Here is a 12,711-nt window from a genome sequence, read left to right as displayed (position 1 = left end):
TCCTCTCCTCTCTTCCTCCTCTCCTCTCCTCTACTATCCTCTCTTCCTCACCTCTCTCTTCCTCCTCTCATCTCCTCTCCTGTCCTCATCCTTGCAGCTCTACTCCCTGCTCCCTGGCCAGGACTTCAGTACAAATCCATCCAGTATTTATTTGACTATTTCTCATTTCAAGGATTTCTGAAGCTGAGCAATATTTTAGCAGTCCCTTATTTTTAATAGACATAAGCAGCTTTTCTGTTCTGTATGTCTCTCTGTCTGTCCAGGGAAAACACCCTGGCACACACACACGCACGCACGCACGCACGCACGCGCACACGCACACGCACACGCACACGCACACACACACACACACACACACACACACACACACACACACACACACACACACACACACACACACACACACACACACACACACACACAGTTTGCGGGTGGGGTAGGGTTAAGACTTAGTATTATTTTAAGAACCAGCCTCGCATGACGTATAGGAGATTTAATGGCTAAACAAAAAATATACTGAACAAACATATAAACGCAACATGCAACAATTTCAACGATTTTTACTGAAGTTACAATTCCTTTAAAGGAAATCGGTCAATTTAAATAAATTCATTAGGTCCTAATCTATGGATTTCACAAGACTGGGAATACAGATATGCATCTGTTGGTCACAGATACCTTATAAAAAGGTAGGGTCGTGGATCAGAAAACCAGTCAGTATCTGGTGTGACCACCATCTGCCTCATGCAGCGAGACACATCTCCTTCACATACAGTTGATCAGGCTGTTGATTGTGGCCTGTGGAATGTTGTCCCACCTCCTCTTCAATGGCTGTGTGAAGTTTCTCGATATTGTAGGGAACTGGAACATGCTGTTGTACAAGTCGATCCAGAGCATCCCAAACATGCTCAACCGGTTACATGTCTGGTGAGTATGGAGGCCATGGAAGAACTGGGACATTTTAAGCTTGCCATCAATAAAATCAAATTGTGTTCATTAGCTTATGATTGCCCATACCATAACCCCACCACCACCATGGGACACTCTGCTGACAACGTTGACAATAGCAAACCGCTCGCCAACATGACGCAATACATGTGGTCTGCGGTTGTGAGGCCGGTTTGATGTACTGCCAAATTCTCTAAAACCAGGTTGGAGGCGGCTTATGGTAGAGAAATGAACATTCAATTCTCTGGCAACAGTTCTGGTGGACATTCCTGCATCTGTGGCATTATGTTGTGAAACAAAACTGCACATTTTAAAGTGGCCTTTTATTGTGCCCAGCACAAGGTACACCTGTGTAATGATCATGCTGTTGTATCAGCTTCTTGGTATGCCACACCTGTCAGGTGGATGGATTATCTTGGTAAAGGAGAAATGCCCACTAACAGCGATGTGAAAGACACAATTTGAGTGAAATAATCTTTTTGTGCATATGGAACATTTCTGGGATCTTTTATTTCAGCTCATCGAACATGGGACCAACACTTTACATGTTGCATTTACATTTGTGGTAAAGTGGGATGCATCATCATTAGAGTTACGGTGTTTCCCAGCACCCATGTGTATTCTGTGTATTCTGTGTATTCTGTGTGTTCTGTGTATTCTGTGTATTCTGTGTATTCTGTGTGTTCTGTGTGTTCTGTGTATTCTGTGTATTCTGTGTGTTCTGTGTATTCTGTGTGTTCTGTGTATTCTGTGTATTCTGTGTATTCTGTGTGTTCTGTGTGTTCTGTGTATTCTGTGTATTCTGTGTATTCTGTGTGTTCTGTGTATTCTGTGTGTTCTGTGTATTCTGTGTATTCTGTGTGTTCTGTGTATTCTGAGACTGGTGATTTGATATAGTCCAGCCGAGCCAAGGCAGTGCGTGCTCTCTCTGTTCTTTTGGAACAGCAAACATAATCCACTGACTAAACCTTCAGAATTCTGCCTGCCTTCTGTGTCAATCTGATTAGCAGCGAGAGAGCGAGAGAGCGAGAGAGCGCGAGAGTGAGAGAAAGAGAGAGAGAGAGCGAGAGAGAGCGAGAGAGAGAGAGAGCGAGAGAGAGAGCAAGAGAGAGAGAGAGCGAGAGAGAGAGCGAGAGAGAAAGTGAGAGAGAGAGCGAGAGAGGGAGCGAGAGAGAGAGCGAGAGAGGGAGCGAGAGAGAGAGAGAGCGAGAGAGAGAGAGCGAGAGAGAAAGTGAGAGAGAGAGCGAGAGAGGGAGCGAGAGAGAGAGCGAGAGAGAAAGTGAGAGAGAGAGCGAGAGCGAGAGAGGGAGCGAGAGAGAGAGCGAGAGCGAGAGAGAGATGTAGGCCTAAAGTAAAAACAAGGTGGAACTTCACAGCAGGGTTTGCTGCTACATAGTCAGATAGGATGTTATTGGTATGACAGGCCTAATTTCAATGAGCAACAACTGAGGCTACAGGTGGTTCCACAGAACCCACATGACTCTGATAGGAACGGTTTATCATTAGCCTGCTAAATTGCAATACACATCACGTTTTAGTTAAACAAACTACACAAAACAACTTTATCATGTCTGAGTTACAGTAATGAAAAGGCAAAATACAGCACACTCCTAAGTAGCCGTCTTCCTCCCTACACAGCCCTGCCGCTACTCTCCTACGTAGCAGTCTTCCTCCCTACACAGCCCTGCTGCTACTCTCCTAAGTAGCAGTCTTCCTCCCTACACAGCCCTGCTGCTACTCTCCTAAGTAGCAGTCTTCCTCCCTACACAGCCCTGCTGCTACTCTCCTAAGTAGCAGTCTTCCTCCCTACACAGCCTTGCTGCTACTCTCCTAAGTAGCAGTCTTCCTCCCTACACAGCCTTGCTGCGACTCTCCTAAGTAGCAGTCTTCCTCCCTACACAGCCTTGCTGCTACTCTCCTAAGTAGAAGTCTTCCTCCCTACACAGCCTTGCTGCTACTCTCCTAAGTAGCAGTCTTCCTCCCTACACAGCCTTGCTGCTACTCTCCTAAGTAGCAGTCTTCCTCCCTACACAGCCTTGCTGCTACTCTCCTAAGTAGCAGTCTTCCTTCCTACACAGCCTTGCTGCTACTCTCCTAAGTAACAGTCTTCCTCCCTACACAGCCCTGCTGCTACTCTCCTAAGAGCCGTCTTCCTCCCTACACAGCTCTGCTGCTACGCTCCTAAGTAGCCGTTTTTCTCCCTACACAGCCTTGCTGCTACTCTCCTAAGTAGCAGTCTTCCTCCCTACACAGCCCTGCTGCTACGCTCCTGACTGACTGACTGAGCCTTTGATGCTGGTCAAAACAGAACGGAGCCTTTGATGCTGGTCAAAACAGGATGGAACCTTTGATGCTGGTCAAAACAGGATGGAACCTTTGATGCTGGTCAAAACAGGATGGAACCTTTGATGCTGGTCAAAACAGGATGGAACCTTTGATGCTGGTCAAAACAGGATGGAACCTTTGATGCTGGTCAAAACAGGATGGAACCTTTGATGCTGGTCAAAACAGAACGGAGCCTTTGATGCTGGTCAAAACAGGTTGAAGCCAATTCACAAGATAACAGTGTCTCGTCTGCCTCTAGTCTCGTCCTGGTCCTTCAATCAACTCATGATACTAGCCGCCAATACAGCTCAGTAGACTAGATTACCACCTGTTTCGGTCACCTTTCTTTTTGTGACAAATCAAGAATAATTGTCAAGCCAAGTCTATACAACATATCTCCAAATATCTCCAAATATATCTAAAACATCTCTAAAAATGTTTTTTTTAAAAGCTCCTTTGGACCTAAAACTAATTTAAAAAACGGTCCATATTTTAATTTGTCAAGAGGAAAAGGTATGCACGACAAAATAAATAAAACAAGTAAGTTCATATCCCAAAGATGGTCTACAAACACAGACCAGGAGAGGAGCGCATGGGACGGCGCTTTCCCTCGGGCTGGCAGTGTAGTGTGTGTGTCAGAACTACTATTCTGACTACTATTCTTAAATGTTACAAGTTAGGCTGGTTCTTTTTCTTCTTCTCTTTTGGAGAATAAGAGAGAGAGAGGGAGAGGGAGGGAGGCCAAGAAGGCATCGAGCTAAAGCTTAATTACTCCCTTCACACCGGGAGGCTCAGGCTGCTCAAAAACACAACTCTCTCTCAATTCAATTCAATTCAATTCGAAGGGGCTTTATTGGCATGGGAAACAAGTGTTTACATTGCCAAAGCAAGTGAAATAAACAATAAACAAAAGTAAGAAGACAGGATTTTATTTTTTATTTTTTTTAAACTCTCTCTCTGTTGTCTGATTCATCATGTTTCTCTCAGTTATGAGTAGAGAGGAGGGGATGGGCACACTAGTAGCCTATCTATCTATCTATCTATCTATCTATCTATCTATCTATCTATCTATCTATCTATCTATCTATCTATCTATCTATCTATCTATCTATCTATCTATCTATCTATCTATCTATCTATCTATGTCCGCAGTCGAAACCATGCGTGGCGGTAGGGCCTGTTCACAATTCAGGAGACACGAGAAAGACTAAGGCGGAAATAAAATGATGAAAAATTATGCCTAAGCAAACGTCATTGTATGATGGAATCTTGTAAACGTGAATGTGACTGTTCCAATAGGCCTTTCGTCTCTATTTGACCAGACATTTGCTTAGTTTTATTACATTCCAAGAGCTTTTCAAACGAAGTTGTTCCTCTTATACAGAAAATCTAAAATATTATCTTCAAGGACTGGGTATTTCTAAAATAATGTTTGTAGTGTCAACTAGAATTGTAGTGGTAACTAGAATATGTAATAGTCCACAACACATTTTTATTCCATAATAGGCCTAATCCCATAGGGATTTAATCATATTTGTAAATAAAATATGTGGAATTCATTGTCCATTGTGTTATGACAATATTATAGATCGTATATTGCTACATAGCGAAGAAAATACAAAATAGTCAAATGTTGGATTCCTACGGGATTGGTCTCACGCCGAGCGTGCGTGTTGATAGCTTTCTCTATCAGGACAGGGTAGGACATGGCAGGGCACAGGTAACAAGGCGATCTGTGTAAAAAGTGTCGAAACAATCTATGCTGCGCATTTCACATGGCCCATGGGCCATAGGAATACAATGCATTGTTGTTATAATTGACAGTCATTTTCCCTCCCCAACACAGTCCAGTGAAAGCCCCACATAGCCCGCGTTATTAAGGTAAAGTTAGAAAGCTTTCCTTACCAGCATCGGAGACGAAATATCCACTGGTGAGAACAAGGAGAACCAGTAGACGACCGAGTCCCTGGTCACGCTGCATCCGAACAGAGAGCATCTTTACCGGGTTACGCCACGGCGATACGTCCCAGGTGCTCTCGATGCCGTGGATGTCGCCCCTCCACTCTCTTCAATGTGTCCCCGTAAAATATAGTCTACACGTAGTTTAGGTTACTGGAATAAGTCAACCAACATGGAATAAACAAATAAAATCCTTTCGCCCCTTGGAATAAAATAAACTTAAAATGTTATTTCTTGTTATGAGTTTCTCCAATACAGTAAATCTCAGAGAAGAACCCCCAAAAACACCAATAACGCCTGATTAACAGCATTAACAACTTGATGGAACAGTATATTATCGCTTCCAACTCCCTTCGCGTCCGGGTAAAAGGCGAACCATGGAAGAAGCGCTGACAGGACAAGTCAGAAGAAAGAAGAAAGTTTCGTATATCGGCCAGAGCTCCATATATTTCAACATCTGACACGGAGTAATAATACAGAAATCAAGTACGAAGACGAAAAATGCTTGACGGGTGCGTCTCCTCTGGACCCTACTTTGAGCACCAGCCAATTTCGCCCGTTAAATCCGTAAAAAAAGAAAAGAGTATCGACTTTGTTTCGGTCGTCTCGGTCCGCTGCTACTGCCAACGGTTATTAACTCCGAGCTCCAGCCCTTTCACGCTCCTCGCACTCTGTCCGTCCTCTCGGCTCAGTGGGTGTGCAAGGTGTAGGCTAAACATGAACACCGATTAGAAATGCAAGCCTCCAATCTCCGATTCCCCAACTAGCCAATCATTGAACATCACCCTCCAAGAGTTGTGGATAATAAAGAAGTGAGGAGAAAGAGTAAAGAGAGTTGGAGCGAGAGGAGGAGAGACGGAGGAGAGAGGAGGAGAGAAGACGGAGAGGAGGAGAGATGGAAAACATGGAATCGCATTTAACAGACAAATGGATTCAGTGAGTCATTGAGTGTATTAGCCTAGCCCAAGTAGTTGAACTGATTTTGTGTGAAGGCAAGGTGCCTATGTAGAATATACCCCTGTCTGATTTTTATGTAGAATACCCCTGTCCTATCTTTATGTAGAATATCCCCTGTCTTATCTTTATGTAGAATCCCCCTGTCCTATCTTTATGTAGAATATACCCCTGTCTTATCTTTATGTATAATAGCCCCTGTCTTATCCCCCTGTCTTATCTTTATGTAGAATACCCCCTGTCTTATCTTTATGTAGAATGCCCCCTGTCTTATCTTTATGTAGAATACCCCCTGTCTTATCCCCCTGTCTTATCTTTATGTGGAATACCCCCTGTCTTATCCTCCTGTCTTATCTTTATGTAGAATACCCCCTGTCTTATCCCCCTGTCTTATCTTTATGTAGAATACCCCCTGTCTTATCCCCCTGTCTTATCTTTATGTATAATAGCCCCTGTCGTATCCCCCTGTCTTATCTTTATGTAGAATACCCCCTGTCTTATCCACCTGTCTTATCTTTATGTATAATACCCCCTGTCTTATCTTTATGTAGAATACCCCCTGTCTTATCTTTATATGGAATACCCCCTGTCTTATCTTTATGTAGAATACCCCCTGTCTTATCTTTATGTAGAATACCCTCTGTCTTATCCCCCTGTCTTATCTTTATGTAGAATAGCCCCTGTCTTATCCCCCTGTCTTATCGTTATGTAGAATAACCCCTGTCTTATCTTTATGTAGAATACCCCCTGTCTTATCCCCCTGTCTTATCTTTATGTAGAATACCCCATGTCTTATCTTTATGTGGAATACCCCCTGTCTTATCTTTATGTAGAATACCCCCTGTCTTATCTTTATGTAGAATGCCCCTTGTCTTATCTTTATGTAGAATACTACCCTGTCTTATCCCCCTGTCTTACCTTTATGTAGAATACCCCCTGTCTTATACCCCTGTCTTATCTTTATGTAGAATACCCCCTGTCTTATCCCCCTGTCTTATCTTTATGTAGAATACCCCCTGTCTTATCCCCCTGTCTTATCTTTATGTAGAATACCCCCTGTCTTATCTTTATGTAGAATACCCCTGTCTTATCCCCCTGTCTTATCTTTATGTAGAATACCCCCTGTCTTATCCCTCTGTCTTATCTTTATGTAGAATACCCCCTGTCCTATCCCCCTGTCTTATCTTTATGTAGAATACCCCTGTCTTATCTTTATGTAGAATACCCCCTGTCTTATCCCTCTGTCTTATCTTTATGTAGAATACCCCCTGCCTTATCCCCTGTCTTATCTTTATATAGAATACCACCTGTCTTATCCCCCTGTCTTATCTTTATGTAGAATACCCCTGTCTTATCTTTATGTAGAATACCCCTGTCTTATCCCCCTGTCTTATCTTGATGTAGAATACCCCCTGTCTTATCTTTATGTAGAATACCCCCTGTCTTATCTTTATGTAGAATCCCCTATCTTATCCCCCTGTCTTATCTTTATGTAGAATACCCCTGTCTTATCCCCCTGTCTTATCTTTATGTAGAATACCCCCTGTCTTATCTTTATGTAGAATACCCCTGTCTTATCCCCCTGTCTTATCTTTATGTAGAATACCCCTGTCTTATCCCCCTGTCTTATCTTTATGTAGAATACCCCTGTATTATCCCCCTGTCTTATCTTTATGTAGAATACCCCTGTCTTATCCCCCTGTCTTATCTTTATGTAGAATACCCCCTGTCTTATCATTATGTAGAATACCCCTGTCTTATCCCTCTGTCTTATCTTTATGTAGAATACCCCCTGTCTTATCCCCTGTCTTATCTTTATATAGAATACCCCTGTCTTATCCCCCTGTCTTATCTTTATGTAGAATACCCCTGTCTTATCTTTATGTAGAATCTTATCCCCTGTCTTATCTTATCCCCTGTCTTATCTTTATGTAGAATCCCCCTATCTTATCCCCCTGTCTTATCTTTATGTAGAATACCCCCTGTCTTATCTTTATGTAGAATACACCCTGTCTTATCCTTATGTTGACCTAAACCATATTTAGAAGCACACTAACTTTGTGGCATGCACTACAAGCTGGGGAGCAAGGAGTCTGGGTAGCCAGGCAACAAACTGGGTGTGCCATAGAGAAATGTCCTAGTCTCTTGACTGCCCAGAGTAAACTCCTGTTCATTTCAATACTCCTTCCCTGTTGCCGCCACAAGAGAGCACCATTTCATACATGTTTCTGTCCCTGATGTAGAGAGCCAATAACCCCCCCCCCCCCCAAAGGCTCATTAATTTAAATGACATGACGTCTGTGATGTGGTCACTGTGCTGTCAGTTCTGACTCGCTCCCTGGAGGGGACTGGGGAGAGGTGAACACAAGACCACAGGGCCAAATAAGGTTTGTGATGATGGCGTCCTTTCGTGGCTGTCTGTCAGTCAGTGGTCCACTGGTTGGTTGTTGTTAAGAGAGAGAGAGTACACACACACACACACACACACACACACACACACACACACACACACACACACACACACACACACACACACACACACACACACACACACACACACACACACACACACACACACACACACACGCACACGCACACGCACACACACACACACGCACACAGTGCTAAACAGAGGGGAACTGGTAACATTGCCATGCCCTTGGACTGAGTGGACTTACTTCAACCCAAATAACAATGTAATGATGAAGCCAGCAGTTCATCACACATCCGAGTGTTTGATTGGTGTGTGTAATCTATTGTGTTGTATTATATCATATTGTATTGTTTTCCACTGTATTGTTTTGTATTGCGTGTCTTACATTTACATTTACATTTAAGTCATTTAGCAGACGCTCTTATCCAGAGCGACTTACAAATTGGTGCATTCACCTTATGACATCCAGTGGGACAGTCATTAACAATAGTGCATCTAAAACTTAGGGGGTGGGGTGAGAGGGATTACTTAACCTATTAGGTATTCCTTAAAGAGGTGGGGTTTCAGGTGTCTCCGGAAGGTGGTGATTGACTCCGCTGTCCTGGCGTCGTGATTGGGAGTTTGTTCCACCATTGGGGGCCAGGGCAGCGAACAGTTTTGACTGGGCTGAGCGGGAGCTGTACTTCCTCAGTGGTAGGGAGGCGAGCAGGCCAGAGGTGGATTAGTGCCCTTGTTTGGGTGTAGGGTATTATAGCCTGGAGGTACTAGGTTGTTCCCCTCACAGCTCCGTGCAAGCACCATGGTCTTGTAGCGGATGCGATTCATACTGGAAGCCAGTGGAGAGAACGGAGGATGACGTGAGAGAACTTGGGAAGGTTGAACACCAGATTGCTGCGGTTCTGGATGAGTTGAAGGGGTTTAATGGTACAGGCAGGTAGCCCATTATATTGTAGCGTAGTTGCAGTAATCCAGACGGGAGATGATTGTGCCTGGATTAGGACCTATATTGTATTGTGTGAGGCAGGGTCGTACTCTTGGATGTTGTAGAGCATGAACCTATATTACGGGCCACCGTGTATTTAGTTGAGAACGATAGGGTGTTGTCCAGGATCACGCCAAGGTTCTTGGCGCTCTGGTAAGGAGGACACAATGGAGTTGTCGACCGTGATGGCGAGATCATGGAACGGGCAGTCCTTCCCCGGGAGGAAGAGCAGCTCCGTCTTGCCGAGGTTCAGCTTGAGGTGGTGATCCGTCATCCACACTGATATGTCTGCCAGACATGCAGAGATGCGATTCGCCACCTGGTCATCAGAAGGGGGAAAGGAGAAGATTAATTGTGTGTCGTCTGCATAGCAATGATAAGAGAGACCATGTGAGGTTATGACAGAGCCAAGTGACTTGGTGTATAGCGAGAATAGGAGAGGGCCAAGAACAGAGCCCTGGGGGACACCAGTGGTGAGAGCGCGTGGTGAGGATACAGATTCTCGCCACGCCACCTGGTAGGAGCGACCTGTCAGGTAGGACGCAATCCAAGCGTGAGCCGCGCCGGAGATGCCCAACTCGGAGAGGGTGGAGAGGAGGATCTGATGGTTCACAGTATCGAAGGTAGCCGATAGATCTAGAAGGATGAGAGCAGAGGAGAGAGAGTTAGCTTTAGCAGTGCGGAGCGCCTCCGTGATACAGAGGAGAGCAGTCTCAGTTGAATGACTAGTCTTGAAACCTGACTGATTTGGATCAAGAAGGTCATTCAGAGAGAGATAGCGGGAGAGCTCATTAGGACGGCACGTTCAAGAGTTTTGGAGAAAAGAAAGAAGGGATACTGGTCTGTAATTGTTGACATCGGAGGGATCGAGTGTAGGTTTTTTCAGAAGGGGTGCAACTCTCGCTCTCTTGAAGACGGAAGGGACGTAGCCAACGGTCAGGGATGAGTTGATAAGCGAGGTGAGGTAAGGGAGAAGGTCTCCGGAAATGGTCTGGAGAAGAGAGGAGGGGATAGGGTCAAGCGGGCAGGTTGTTGGGCGGCCGGCCGTCACAAGACGCGAGATTTCATCTGGAGAGAGAGGGAGAAAGAGGTCAGAGCACAGGGTAGGGCAGTGTGAGCAGAACCAGCGGTGTCGTTTGACTTAGCAAACGAGGATCGGATGTCGTCGACCTTCTTTTCAAAATGGTTGACTAAGTCATCTGCAGAGAGGGAGGAGGGGGGAGGGGGCGGAGGATTCAGGAGGGAGGAGAAGGTGGCAAAGAGCTTCCTAGGGTTAGAGGCAGATGCTTGGAATTTAGCGTGGTAGAAAGTGGCTTTAGCAGCAGAGACAGAGGAGGAAAATGTAGAGAGGAGGGAGTGAAAGGATGCCAGGTCCGCAGGGAGGCGAGTTTTCCTCCATTTCCGCTCGGCTGCCCGGAGCCCTGTTCTGTGAGCTCGCAATGAGTCATCGAGCCACGGAGCGGGAGGGGAGGACCGAGCCGGCCTGGAGGATAGGGGACATAGAGAGTCAAGGGATGCAGAGAGGGAGGAGAGGAGGGTTGAGGAGGCAGAATCAGGAGATAGGTGGGAGAAGGTTTGAGCGGAGGGAAGAGATGATAGGATGGAAGAGGAGAGAGTAGCGGGGGAGAGAGAGCGAAGGTTGGGACGGCGCGATACCATCCAGTAGGGGCAGTGTGGGAGGTGTTGGATGAGAGCGAGAGGGAAAAGGATACAAGGCAGTGGTCGGAGACTTGGAGGGGAGTTGCAGTGAGGTTAGTGGAAGAACAGCATCTAGTAAAGATGAGGTCGAGCGTATTGCCTGCCTTGTGAGTAGGGGGAAGGTGAGAGGGTGAGGTCAAAGAGGAGAGGAGTGGAAAGAAGGAGGCAGAGAGGAAAGAGTCAAAGGTAGACGTGGGGAGGTTAATCGCCCAGAACTGTGAGAGGTGAGCCGTCCTCAGGAAAGGAGCTTATCAAGGCATCAAGCTCATTGATGAACTCTCCGAGGAACCTGGAGGGCGATAAATGATAAGGATGTTAAGCTTGAAAGGGCTAGTAACTGTGACAGCATGGAATTCAAAGGAGGCGATAGACAGATGGGTAAGGGGAGAAAGAGAGAATGACCACTTGGGAGAGATGAGGATCCCGGTGCCACCACCCCGCTGACCAGATGCTCTCGGGGTGTGCGAGAACACGTGGGCGGACGAAGAGAGAGCAGTAGGAGTAGCAGTGTTGTCTGTGGTGATCCATGTTTCCGTCAGTGCCAAGAAGTCGAGGGACTGGAGGGAGGCATAGGCTGAGATGAACTCTGCCTTGTTGACCGCAGATTGGCAGTTCCAGAGGCTACCGGAGACCTGGAACTCCACGTGGGTCGTGCGCGCTGGGACCACCAGAGTAGGGTGGCCGCGGCCACGCGGTGAGGAGCGTTTGTATGGTCTGTGCAGAGGAGAGAACAGGGATAAACAGACACATAGTTGACAGGCTACAGAAGAGGCTACGCTAATGCAAAGGAGATTGGAATGACAAGTGGACTACACGTCTCGAATGTTCAGAAAGTTAAGCTACGTAGCAAGAATCTTATTGACTAAAATGATTAAAATGATACAGTACTGCTGAAGTAGGCCAGCTGGCAGTGGGTGCGTTGTTGACACTACACTAATCAAGTCATTCCGTTGAGTGTAATAGTTTCTGCAGTGTTGCTATTCGGGGGCTAGCAGGCTAGCTAGCAGTGTTGTTTACGTTACGTTGCGTTAAAAGAACGACAATAGATGGCTAGCGAACCTAGAAAATCGCTCTAGACTACACAATTATCTTTGATACAAAGACGGCTATGTAGCTAGCTAAGTAGCTAGCTACGATCAAACAAATCAAACCGTTGTACTGTAATGAATTGAAGTGAAAATGTGATACAACCTGTGAATGCGACCGGGTAGTTGAGTTCTATACAGAAGACGTTGGCTAGCGTTGGCTAGCTGTTGGCTAGCTAGCAGAGTCACCTACGTTAAGGACGACAAATAGCTGGCTAGCTAACCTCGGTAAATTAAGATAATCACTCTAAGACTACACACTCTAAACCTAAACAACACAATTATCTTGGATACGATGATACGATGATACGAAGACAGCAAAGACA

General features: G+C 45.7%; 1 protein-coding gene across 1 annotated transcript in view; it reads right to left on the bottom strand.

Annotated features, from left to right (window-relative positions):
- LOC124048062 (netrin receptor UNC5B-b-like) overlaps positions 1 to 6,019 on the bottom strand; it is a 175,252-nt gene extending 169,233 nt beyond the window's left edge. The window contains 1 exon segment of the mRNA XM_046368457.1: positions 5,179 to 6,019. Within this exon segment, the coding sequence (XP_046224413.1) occupies positions 5,179 to 5,269 (91 nt within the window). The 5' untranslated portion in view covers positions 5,270 to 6,019.
- Positions 6,020 to 12,711: the final 6,692 nt, after the last annotated feature.

This window comes from Oncorhynchus gorbuscha, linkage group LG11, assembly GCF_021184085.1.
Source record: "Oncorhynchus gorbuscha isolate QuinsamMale2020 ecotype Even-year linkage group LG11, OgorEven_v1.0, whole genome shotgun sequence".
Taxonomy (NCBI): Eukaryota; Metazoa; Chordata; class Actinopteri; order Salmoniformes; family Salmonidae; genus Oncorhynchus; species Oncorhynchus gorbuscha.
Note: the sequence above shows the minus strand (reverse complement) of the source record. Positions and strands in the feature narration are given on the sequence as shown.